At 45.1% G+C, this 12,911-nt stretch overlaps 1 protein-coding gene across 5 annotated transcripts in view; it reads right to left on the bottom strand.

Annotated features, from left to right (window-relative positions):
- Positions 1–12,313, bottom strand: part of NEDD4L (NEDD4 like E3 ubiquitin protein ligase) — a 363,402-nt gene extending 351,089 nt beyond the window's left edge. For 2 of the 5 annotated variants that reach the window (XM_054537491.2, XM_024235708.3), the window contains exon 1: positions 12,181–12,313. In XM_054537491.2, coding sequence (XP_054393466.1) covers positions 12,181–12,228 — 48 coding nt within the window. In that variant the 5' untranslated portion in view covers positions 12,229–12,313. 5 annotated transcript variants of the gene reach the window in all.
- Between the last annotated feature and the right edge of the window lie 598 nt (positions 12,314–12,911).

Below are 12,911 nucleotides of genomic sequence, written 5' to 3'. Positions count from 1 at the left end.
AAGAGGGTGTAGCTATGGCTGGGCACAGTGGCTCACACCTGTAGTCCCAGCACTTTGGGAGGCAGAGGCAGGTAGATCACTTGAGGTCAGGAGCTCAAGACCAGCCTGGCCAACATGGTGAGACCCCATCTCCATTAAAAATAAAAAAATTAGCTGGGTGTGGTGGTACATGCCTGTAGTCCCAGCTACTCGGGAGGCTGGGGCAGGAGAATCGCTTAAATCCAGGAGGCGGAGGTTGCAGTGAACCAAGATGGTGTCACTGCACTCTTGCTTGGGCGACAGAGCGAGACTGTCTTGAAAAAAAGTAAAAAAAATAAAAAAAGGCATAGCTCTGTCAGTGGCAGCCAGCCTAGGACCAAGAAGCCCTGGAAAGAGCCAGGCTGCAGAAGGGAAAGCAGAAAAAACAATGAACCTGGTTCCTGAAGACATCCCTGAGCTGGCCCATTTCCTTACTGTCTAGGTGAACATTTCCTAATTGAGACATCATAGCTGAAAAACACAACTAGTTCCCATGACAACCATCAATTATCTTTCACAATTTATGGGCCACCATAAAACACGAATTGAGACGGACCAACTCAAGCCTCACAATTCTAAGACGCCATCAACTGTCAGCTGTCACTTTTTGGGGGTGAGGGGAGTGAAGGAGGATGGTGTGAGTACAAGAAACCTACCAACACTTTAAACACATATCAACTGCAACATGAATTCAGAATTATTAAAAGGCTGGGGGAAGGGGGACAAGGACAAGTCTCTGATTAAAAGTAACATGGTGTTTGTCAACTCCACCCTTCTGTTTGGGAAGAGATATACTCTAGGTCACACCCAACGGTGGCTGGATATTACAAGTCAGTTGAAAGAAACAATGAAGAGCTGACGGCTCACAAGTGAGTACAGCTATGCATAGCTATCACTTTGACATCTAAAACTCTTCAACATCTTATAGGGTAATGAAAAGGTCTCTAACTCAAACCCTAAGGAAACAAAAATAAGGAGAAATGGCTTTGAGTCTGATCACAAGAGACAATTTCCATAGCACACACAAAAAATTTCAGAGGACCCAAAACACTACTAGCAATGTACATTACTTTCACGCAACTGGAGTGCACAGAAGGATGGAAATTCAAACTTCAAGTGTCCACAGTGGAGAGAAATGAAACACCTATTTTGCAAACTGCAAGTGAGGGAAAAAAAATACAATTTACCAGTCATTTTTTCCTTAAAATAATCCTTGCTGTATCTCTCCAACTCCCAACGTAGTGGTGAGCTCCCAACATGAAAATGACCTTGTAATTCCTTGGATACAAAACACAAGGCAGACCCTAAATAAGTGTTCCACTGAACAAACACTATATCAGTATTTGTGCTGAACAAGTACTATAACTTTCACTTGAAGCTTGAAGTACATGCCTTTCAGGGATTTTTAAACTCACTTTTAAACTTACTTTTATATTAAGAAAAAAAAGGTTTATTGTAGAAATATAGAAAATACATGTAAGCAAAACACAAGACAATAAAAAATTACCTATAATCCCCTTTGCTCAAAGATAACCTCCACTAACATGCTGGAATATATCCCTAGTCAGTTTTTCTTTTTTCTTGTTTTATAGAGACAGAGTCTCACTATGTTGCCCAGGCTGGTCTTGAACTCCTGGGTTCAAGTGATCCTCCCACCTCTATCTCCCAAAGTGGTTCAGATTACAGGCGTGAGCCACTGTGCCCAGCCCCTAGTCATTTTCTCTACATATAAACACTTTTACCCACAATAGGATTCTACTGGATCCAATGTCTTATAACCTACTTTTTCTATTTAATATTATACTGGGGACATCTTCATGGTATTAAATATTCTTCAACACTGCCCCACCCCACCCATCACTCCCACAGCTGCAGTATACTCTTCTATACCTCACTTCTCAAAAAGAGGAAAAGCTCTTACTCCTGGCTTAAAGTGTTCTCTTTAATAATAATACCAATAATATTCACTGAAAATTAAGGTATCAATTCCAAAGGCACGGCACATACCAATTTCTCAAGAATCAGCATAAGCATACTCTAGAATTCAAAGTCAACATGGGAAGTTCAGCTCCTTGTAGATGTAGTTCAATCCAAGAGCCAAGTTCATTTATCTTCTAGTGTTAACAAGTGAGGAGGAAATACAGTATGAAGCTTAAAAACCAAGTTACTGACAATAATTACGGCTGCATCCAATTGTCACACACAATGCATGAAGCACAAAAGGAATGAGAGCAAGAAGGATAATACGAAGTGAACTGATTCAGTCTTGCTTTTTCTTTTTCTTTTGAAATGAGGTCTCATTCTGTTGCCCAGACTGGAGTGCGGTGATCATTACTCACCGCAGCCCTGAACTCCGGTGCTCAAATGATCTTTCCACCTGGGCCTCTCAAGTAGCTGGGACCACAGGCATGGGGTCTCACCATGTTGTACAGGCTTTGCTTTTTCTTTTAACCTTGCACTCCTTCCTCTACCCAAAACAAACTGGGCAAGATGAAGTCAGCATGATGAGGACACCCAAAGACAACTTACTTAATAACTGAGAAGGAAAAATAGAGACTAGCAAAGAAAGCAGAAGACTCTCCACAAAGTCCCATTCTTCAGGTTCTCAGGGTAGTTAGGAGATTCATAAGTAAGTCTGTGGAGCCTGTCACACTGTGGGACACAAACACATTTTTTCCCCATTACTAAATAGTACTGAGTGCTTACTAAGCAAAGTAATTCTCTAAATAGATTAGGGTTACTTGCATTTTCTGAAAAACCAAAGTAACTTCCAGCATTAAGAAAAAAAGAACTTACACATGTAAATAAAACCCATTCAACACGAACATCTTCAATTAAACAAGAAAAATTAATAGAAAGGGTCTTCATCTCCTACATTACCTCTGACCCGAAGTCTGCCCTCACCGGCCTCCTCACATTAGTGACATCCAACACTCACTTGCCAAAACATAAAACTAAAACTTAACATCACATAGGTCAGGTAAAAAAAAAAAAAAAGATTGGCTTTGCATTTTCCAACATTCATTCATAACAGATGTTCAACGGGGGCAACTCAGTGCAACCTCCGGTCAGCTAGGGAAGTGTTGGCCATGGTTCCCAAGTGCACTTCTCACTATTACAACAATCTCAGCATTTACACACAATGGGAATTCCAGCTTTACAACACGCTTTTAAATACACATTATAAGACATGATCCAAAATTGCACCCAAGGAGACCAAGAGCTAAGCCTTGAGTCAGGTTGGAAACTGGAAATTAATTAGAATGTAAAAATTGTTGGCTGGGCACGGTGGCTCACGCCTGTAATCCCAGCACTTTGGGAGGCTGAGGCGGGAAGATCACAAGGTCAGGAGTTCGAGACCATCCTGCCTAACATGGTGAAACCCCGTCTCTACTAAAAATACAAAAAAATTAGCCAGGCACGGTGGTGGGCACCTATAGTCCCAGCTACTTGGGAGGCTGAGGCAGGTGAATGGCGTGAACCCGGGAGGCAGAGCTTGCAGTGAGCTGAGATCACACCACTGCACTCCAGCCTGGGTGACAGAGTGAGACTCCATCTGGAAAGAAAAAAAAAATTGTTAACACAGGCAAGACCAGGGGGTGGAGATACAAATCAGGCCCTTGTCACTGCACCTCTGGGTCCCCTCAAAACAGGGAACACAGTCTCTGCCTGGTAGACAGGAGGTGGAAACACGCCGGAGCCACTCAAGCAATCCATCTACATGTCACTTCAGTGTGCCTGGGAAACCATTGGTCCACTGCAGCCCAAACAAAGTGACAGGTGATGGGACATCACCCAAACCAGCAAGAGGACAGTTCCCTCGGTTTGTTCATTCTCTTCATGGGACCACCATCCTTACAAGCCCTTCCAAGTTCCACCTTCACAGGACAGATTTCACATCACAGCTTTTTTTTGAGACAGAGTCTCACTCTGTCACCCAGGCTGGAGTGCAGAGGTGCAATCTCGGCTCACCACAACCTCCATCTCCCAGGTTCAAGCGATTCTCCTGCTTCAGGCTCCCAAGTAGCTGGGATTACAGGGGCATGCCATGACGCCCAGCTAATTTTTGTATTTTTAGTAGAAACAGGGTTTTGCCATGTTGGTCAGGCTGGTCTTGAACTCCTGGCCTGAAGTGATCTGCCTGCCTCTGCCTCCAAAAGTGCTAGGATTATAGGCATGAGCCACCATGGGCAGCCACATCACAGCTTTTTAAACTTAAAAAAAAAAAGAAAAACTCACTTTTGAATGGCCCTTTTCTTTCAGTGAATAGGAGGTATAAAAAGAATACAAAATCTCTTGGTAGATGTCTGCCTGCCAAGAAGTCACCAAACACTGAATTTGATGACAGCAAGGGAATCTGAGAGCCTTGCCATTTAACTTGGTGCGTTTTGAATCAATGCAGGACTTAAGTCAGGGACAAAAAGTTGACTGGAGTGTCAAATTTTAGCTAGTTATCCCAGATACACTTATATAATAAGGCTTTTCTCACCTAAAGGTATTACAATAATCAGCACTCGGGTTCAAAACAAAATATTACAACCACAGTGAGATTCTATTATTCATGAAACAAGAGGCCCAGATCTTCACACTGCCAACCACCAAACGCCCTGCTAAAACTTCAGCCACAGTCTTGCATCAGGGATCAAGAATGTCTCTGCTAATCAAACACCAGTAGTTGTGATAATTATCAGCTCCTTCTCAGAGTCAGTAACAGAAAGTTACAGAAGGGTCTACACAGCAGAACTAGGACTATTTAGAAAGTCTCTACTAAATCTAAATCTAGTTTCTAGTTTTCTCAATCTAGTTTTTTTTTTTATTCTCAACTCTAAATTATGCTCTCATTTCCATATTCCAGCAACAAGCAACACCCAAGCCAACAGTAACATTAAACAGTGAACAGCACAAACATTGCCACCTATAGTCTGAAAATGAAATACATTTGAAATACATTTGTGACCTGGAAGAGAAACAATGTAAAAACAGAAAGTAACATTTTGTCACACTTCTCCCACCCTTCTTTAATCCTCCTGCCCTAATACTTATTACCATTATATTATTTATATATTATTCTAATCCTCCTTAGCATGGACTACCAAAAGATCAACATATAGTTTGCTTTATTGCTAGTTAACAAATATTTCAGTAAGACAGACCCACTTATTCAAATACCTGCAACATCAAAAAGCTTGAACACTCTTAAGTTAGGATCTCTTTTTTTCACGGCTGCTACTCATCTAAGACTGGAAATTCAAGGGCAACAATAAAATCTGTTTAATACAGATCTTGTAACTCAAAATAAAAAATTTAATTGGCTCTTAATCTATCACACATTGCCATGTTTTCATGATGCCATTTTAAACACTGCACAAGCAAACAGGTTATTAAATTAGCAATGGGCATAGTTGCTTCCTTTTGAAATGAATGCAAAAGTAATTTAGCAGAAACTCCAATGTACTGCTGCAATAATGTCACACTCAATCGTTCTTAATATTTTTAAACAGTTTTATTCAGATGTAATTCATACACAACACAATTCATCCATTTGAAGGGTAATGACTTTTAATATGTTGGGAGTTCTTCTTTGGGGTGATCTTTATTTGTTTGCCTTTGTTTTCTGAGACAGTGTCTTGCTCTGTCACCCAGGCTGGAGTGCAGTGGCATGATCATGGCTCACTGCAGCCTCAACCTCCCAGGCTCAAGCCATCCTCCCACCTCAGCCTCCCCAGCAGCCGGGACCACAGGTGCGTGCCACCACACGCAGCTAAGTTTTTGTATTTTTTGTAGAGGTGGGGTTTCACCACGTTGCCCAGGCTGGTCTCAAACTCCTGGGCTCAAGCAATCTGTCCACCTCGGCCCCCCAAGATTATTCATTTTTCTTGGGGTACTCCAGAATCCCAAAACAAACTTTCCCAAGTAAGCTTCCTGGTGACGTGGGCACACACTGCATTGAAGAAACGCCTGAGTACCATGCAATGGTTTTCATTTGAATTGCATTCTGTAATGGTAAAGAAACTACAGTCATCTGAGGATCACCATTTGTCACTGTCCTCACCCTTTGAGCAAAACTATTACTATTCTTTTTTTATTTTTTATTTTTAGTTTTGCTCTTGTTGCCCAGGCTGGACTGCAATGGCCCAAACTTGTCTCACTGCAACCTCTGCCTCCCAGGTTCAAGCAATTCTCCTGCCTCAGCCTCCCAAGTAACTGGGATTACAGTTGCCTGCCACCAAGCCCAGCTAATTTTTGTATTTTTAGTAAAGACAGAGTTTCACCATGTTGGCCAGGCTGGTCTCAAACTCCTGACCTCAGGTGATCCTCCAGCCTCAGCCTCCCAAAGTGCTGGGATTACAGGCATGAGCCACTGCCCCAGCCTGTTATTATTGTGACAGTGTCTCACTCTGTCATCCAGTCTGGAGTGCAGTGGTGCGATCTCGGCTCACTGCAATCTCTGCCTCCAGGGTTCAAGCTATTCTGCCTCAGCCTCCAGAGTAGCTGGGATTACAGGTGTCCACCACCACACTCAGCTAATTTTTTTTTCTTTTTTTAATTAATTAATTAATTAATTTTTTTTTTTTTTTTTTTTTTTTGTAGAGACAGGGTTTCACCATGTTGGCCAGGCTGGTCTCAAACTCCTGACCTCAAGTAATCCACCAGTCTTGGCCTCCAACGTGCTGGGATTACAGATGTGAGACACTATGTCTGGCCTGAGCAAAATTATTTTTATTCCTTAAATTAAGGAAACTGATGTTCAATAATGAAATAAACAATCATAACATTCTGATTTAATAAAACTAAATATAATGAAAATTAAAATGTCAATGTCTACAAATTCCACAGACACTACATCCTTGCAGAAAATAAATTCTTTTCATTAGTCTTTTTTTTTTTTTTTTTTTTTTGGAGACAGGGTCTCACTCTGTCGCCCAGGCTAGAGTGCAGTGGCATGATCTTGGCTCACTGCAACCTCTGCCTCCGAGTTTAAGTGATCCTTCCACCTCAGCCTCCCAAGTAGCTGGGACTACAGGCACGTGCCGCCATGTTTGGCTAACTTTTCTATTTTTTGTAGAGACGGGGTTTCACCATGTTGCCCAGCCTGGCCTCAAACTCCTGAACTCAAGTGATTCACCTGCCTCAGCCTCCCAAAATGCTAGGATTACAGGAGTGATCACTGCACCCGGTCCCTATAATCAAATTTTAAAACAACACGTTATATTCATGAATTCTAAAAACTGATTTTAAATGTCACCATGAAAACTAGCTCCTTTTAACATTTGTTTCTCAAACATTACCTATATGTCCTGGGTATGCAGTCTACCATCCAGCATCTAGGCCTGACACAGGCACCTGGACTTGGCATGACTGGGCAAGCCTTCCCTCTCTTCAGAAAACGGCCTGTCAGCATTCACCTTGAGATCCAAGCAAAATCTAAACCACAATTTTTGAAAGCAATCTTGTCCTCACCATTTTGCACAGCTGCAAAGATGGCACATAGGGTTTCCCAAGTAATCTCTTGAAAATACACACAAGCCACTTTTTTAAAACTAACAACTATTCTTAATCACTTACAGATGGCTATCCAGTTGGTTATCATCTAGGCCCCCAGTTCCTTCTTTGCTAATACCTATTTAAGAGCACTTCTCTTTTCCTAGCACTTTTCTCAAACACAGAAAAGCAGAAATCTGACTACTCGTTGACTTAAAAGTACTGAATGATTGGGGATATTGAAATTGATGGCATGGAGTTTTCCCAGGTTTCTAGTCACTGTAATTCATCAATTCTAAAACATCCTTGTTCTCATATTTCAACTTCTCTGAAATAAGGATGCTTCATAAGATGGACAGTATGTCATAACTTGACAGCAATTTTTTCTTCCTCGTACATGAAATAATGGCAAATCTTAAAAGTGACAGCATCTTAAAGTGAAAGAAATATGGTATCCACGCCAAAGGTTAACCTTAAAGGTTTGTTATGAAGTGGATAATTACATGTAAACGAGTAGAAAGACCCCTAAGACAACAAAGTAGTGGTGACTGCAACCATAGCACAACTAGCTGCCACATCTCAAAAGACATAATGCCAGCCACTGACTGTAACTAGATTAGAATGTGGCCCCAATTAAGCCAAATTTTTACCATTTTCATGAAATTTCCAAGCTTTAAAACACTCTAGAGACCACATTAAGCAGGGTTCCTGGTCAAATCTGGCCCAGCAGCCATCAGTTTGCAACCAGTGGTGTTTATTTCTCTTACATTATCTTAAATAATCTAGATATTAAGACCTTTCAAGGCATTTGTCAGAAAGGGAAGATTATTCAGCATGTTAAAAACTAGGCCTTTCTATTCAAAATACCTGGCTCCATAACTTAACTTGTTTTGTGTCCTTATGCAGGTCACATAACCTCTTTGAGCTTTCGTTCCTCATCTGTAAATCACAGCCTACCTCACACAGTTCTCATGAGAATTAAATGACATAGTATGTGCACAAGGCTGAGCACTTTGCTCTCATGGCGCATCTTAAAAGTGACAGCATCTTAAAGTGAAAAACATACAGGATCCATGCCAAAAGTTAACCTTAATGGTTGATTAAGAAGTAGATAATTATATGCAAATGAGTAGAAAGACCCCCAAGCCAGCAGGGAGCTGTGGTGACCGGCACCTATAAGCAGATCTGCCACATCTCAAAGGACATAATGCAAGCCACTGATTATGGACTAGGCTAGAATGTGGCCCCAATTAAGCCGGATTTTTACCATTGGTATAGAAGAGGCATTCAAAAGTAGCCAACTATCCATGTTTGTACAGGATAAGGAGAGAAGGTGCCATTTATCCTATGTCAGCCTGGCCCTCATTTCTATGCCATTTGCTTCATTTTAACTACTAACAAAATTACTTAATGTCATATCTAATGTGATAAAAAGCTGCCATTCAATCCCAGTATTTTGTTCAGTAGAAAAATCTTTTCAATAAATGATACCTTTCTAAAATGGAATAAAAGACTTCAGAAAGTTAGCGGTAACATTCATAAGTAAACTATGCCAAAATGCACTACAGATTGCCAAAAATAAATAAATAAATAAATAAAATCCACAAGGACTCAAGCCAGATGCAGAAACTAGTCCAAAGTGTTCTGATTCCAAACCAAATCTGATCTTGGGCCATGAATCAGTTTTGTTAAATGCTAATCCCTCTAACACCAAAAGTCCTTCATCTGATGGTTTTGAATCTGGCTACCTAAAGTGACATGATTTAAATCAGGGTAAATACGAATTATAACTCACCAGAGAAACCTCCGCCTGAAACACACAGCAAAAATTAAATAGCACATACATTCACACAAGCAAAGCCCACATCTCAACCCCTTACCTTCTACAAAGTGGACAGACCTCTGCTGATGATGCAAGGAACAGCACCTAAGCCCTCTGCTTTGGCATCCCCGTTTTCTGGGTTCATGCAAAGCTTCATCATCAGCAGTGCAGAGAGCTCAACAGTCTTTATGAGATGGGACATAACTAAGTGCACTCCAAACATACCATGCTTTTCATCAATCTCAAATCAAAATACAAATCTACTTTTAAGAAATGTGGTAGGTATGTGTGTCTACTTTGCTAAAAGGTTTATGAGGTCACTCTTCTAAATAGCGGTCAAAATATCTTCATATGTGATATTCTGCAGCACACCAAGTCTGCAAACTGAAGTGTACCCATATTTAATACGCCTTGGAAGAACAACCCTGCCGTTTGCTTCAGCGGGCATTCTACTTTCAGAGCCTGCTAAAATCTTCCATTGGTTTTTCTTACACATACTAATTCAGGGAGACAAAACAAGCTGTGCAAATTCAACAATTTGTCGTTAATATTCTACGAGGCATTCCCTGATTCTCTGAAGGGCAACCTGACAGCATGAAACTGCCCATGAAAAACAAATACCAATGAAATGTGAAGTCATCAAAACTGCCCTGGCTTATTTTTTCACTGGTAGGAGAAAGTTGAAAAAGCAAGACGGATGAGACTCATCTTGTGAAATACAATGTGTGTGGAACTAAATACTACCAGCGACATGGCAATAAATAGATAATAAAAGGTGTCTTCATCACCTCTTGCTATTTCCTATACAGCCCCAAATTCCCTTCTAGCAACATGCAGGAGTGAATCCAGTCACATGCCAACACACACTCGGACTCTGTTTACATTCCAAGCTTCACTTTCACACTAGACACCAGTTATGATGATTAGTAGTGACTCCAGTGGACAAAAGTGGCAAGATGTGCTCTAGGTAGATTCTGACACTCACTGCCAATGTAAATAAAGCACAAACAACAGTGACATTAACGTGTTTCATTTATCCAGTTGCACTTCCCAAAACACTCTTAAAATCGTTTTTTCGGGGGAGCTTTTACAAACAATCATGTTATTAAAACATTTTTTAAAAGAACCTAGAATGAAATGCAGCTGTCCTCACCCCCCACCCCCCACAATACGTCAACCAAAGCAGCCCCTTTGTTTAGGAATGTCCGTGTCTCTGCAACTCAGGGCCTGCCCTCTACTGCCACTAATTAAATGGAGAAGTAGAGGATGCAAGGGAAAGCTCCTCAAAGAGAGAAGCTAGGAGGGAGAGGAGAATCCCCCTGGGTCAGTGAAACAATGCTACTTTCACCTATCCCCAGGTAGTTACACAAAACGGGAAATTATTTTACAAAAGCACAGCGGGGCAAAATAAACACACAAATCACATATTATTTGCACTGTGATCATTCTTTGATCAAATAAATACATCAAGCTTTGCCTAGCACCGCTAAGAAAAAAATTCATACCCCAAACACCCTTCCCACCCCAAAATACCTTTCATTCCACACTTACGTAGCACACAGGCACACACACACCATGCCAGGGTAAGAGAGCTGCAGAAAGCGGAGCCATAACGCGAGCCTGTCTCAGATAATAGCCTTTCTTCCAACCCCACCCCCATCACGAGAGAAAGAGGGAACCTCTGAAAAGAAAGGAGGGAGGGGAAGAAAGAGAAATCGAGAACGCCTGAATTTCCAGGCATCAACTTTTCATGAAATGCACAACCAGGATAGGAAATACCTCCCTGCTGAGTAATGCTTCTTGGGTTGTAAATTCACCTCTCGAAAGGGGAGCCAGACCTGAGCGCGCACCCGGCCAGATGGCAAACCACTTCTACCTGCTCCATCCAGCCTGCCTGTCACGCCGCGCCCGCGACAAGCGTCCCACCCCCCTTTTTGGCAGAGCAACATACCAATAAGAGCCGAGCGTGGCTGGTCGAGAGAGGACTAGGCAGTGATTTAGCAGGATTGTTTCAAATGGGGGGAGTGGGAGACACAGAAGAGAGAGAGAAGGTAAAAACAAAGCCCTTTCCAGTGAAACCGACCGCCTGGGAGGCGTGGCTTATTCTTTCGCTTTATTAATAAAAGAGATCAATTAAGCTTTCCTCTCCCCACCCACCCCGGAGGTGCCGGGCTTTGAATCCTCGGGAGGAAAAAATGGCAGGGCAGCAAGCTTCCTCCCCAAGTTTCCAGGAGCACCTGCCACCAGCCTTGAACACCTCCCCCACCGAGGCTCGGAAATCCACAATCCTGGCCGTAGACTTTGCAAAACGAGGGGAGGGACACGCGCAGCGTGTCCCCCATTCCCGCCGGCATAAGCACGCACAGGCTTCTGAGCGCCTGCTGATCCACACAATCATGAGAGAGAAAGTTCCAGGGGGAAACGATCCGGCTTCTCCGCAGTCCCGGGTCTCCAGCCGCGCGACCCAGACGTGACATGCATCATGGACTCCCGGGCTGCAGGGGCGAGAGGCGGAAAGTTGCCCAACAGCCCCGGGAGACGCTGCTTGGAGAGGAAGAGGGAAGACAGGCACGCGTGCCCCCTCCCTCTCCTCCCAAAAGCGAGGAGCTGCGGAGTGAACCCCCAGCTCCAAGGGCGTCGCGCCGCTTTATTTACAAACAATGAGCTCGGCTTGAGGAGGGTGGGGGGTGCGGAAGGACCCAAGCTCCCCTCGATCCCGCTCCGGGGCGCTCCCGCTTTGGGGCTCCCCTGCAGACGCTGGGCACGAGCACCCCAGGGACGGCCCCTTTCCCCTCCCCCTGCCGGCGCGGGACAGGAACTCCCCGGGGAGTCCCGGGCAGGAAGGGGGTGCCACTCACCTCGTCTTCGGAAAGTCCATAGACCGGCTCCCCGAGCCCGGTCGCCATGGAGCCGGCGCCCCGCGCGGGGTCCGAGGCGCTCCCAGCGGCTGTGCTGCGGCGCGGACGGCCGGTTCTCCCCTCTGCCTCCAGGTCCCCCCGGTCCCGCACCCTACCCTGCGCACGCCCTGCCGGGGAAGCGGCCGGGCGCCGGCAGGTGAGGTTGCCCGAGAGCGCGCCCCGGCCGCTGCCGGCGCCGCTTCCTCCCGGAAGGCTGCGGGACCAGCGGGCCGGCGGCTCCCGAGAGCGCGCCGAGCACCGGGCGGCAGCCCCGGCGCCTCTCCCTGCGCGCGGCGGCGGCGCAGACCCGGCCGGGCTTTCCCTCCCCGCGACCCGCGCCTCCCTCCCACCCCGCCGCTCGCCGCCCCTCTCCGCCCCTCTCCGAGCCTCCTCTGCACTACCGGGGACCCAGCTCGCCCGCCTCCTCGCTAGCGCCGTCCGGGCCCCCGCTCTCTCCGCCCCCTCCTCCGCCTCCTCCCACCGGCGCCGCGAGGGGACCGTCCCCGCTCGCCGGGGCGGGCGCACGCGCCCCCCAAGCCAATCACAGGCCGGGCTGGGGAGCGGGCCGCGGGCTGTGGGGTGGTGGAGTTCAGCCCCACGCCTACCCCGGCCCGCGGCCTCCAGCGCGGCGCGGCAGGGGTCACCCGGCCGCGGGGTGGGCCCGCAGGGGCGTGTACTGGCGCGCTTGGCTG

The sequence above is a fragment of the Pongo abelii genome, chromosome 17, assembly GCF_028885655.2.
Source record: "Pongo abelii isolate AG06213 chromosome 17, NHGRI_mPonAbe1-v2.0_pri, whole genome shotgun sequence".
In the NCBI taxonomy this organism is placed as follows: Eukaryota; Metazoa; Chordata; class Mammalia; order Primates; family Hominidae; genus Pongo; species Pongo abelii.
Note: the sequence above shows the minus strand (reverse complement) of the source record. Positions and strands in the feature narration are given on the sequence as shown.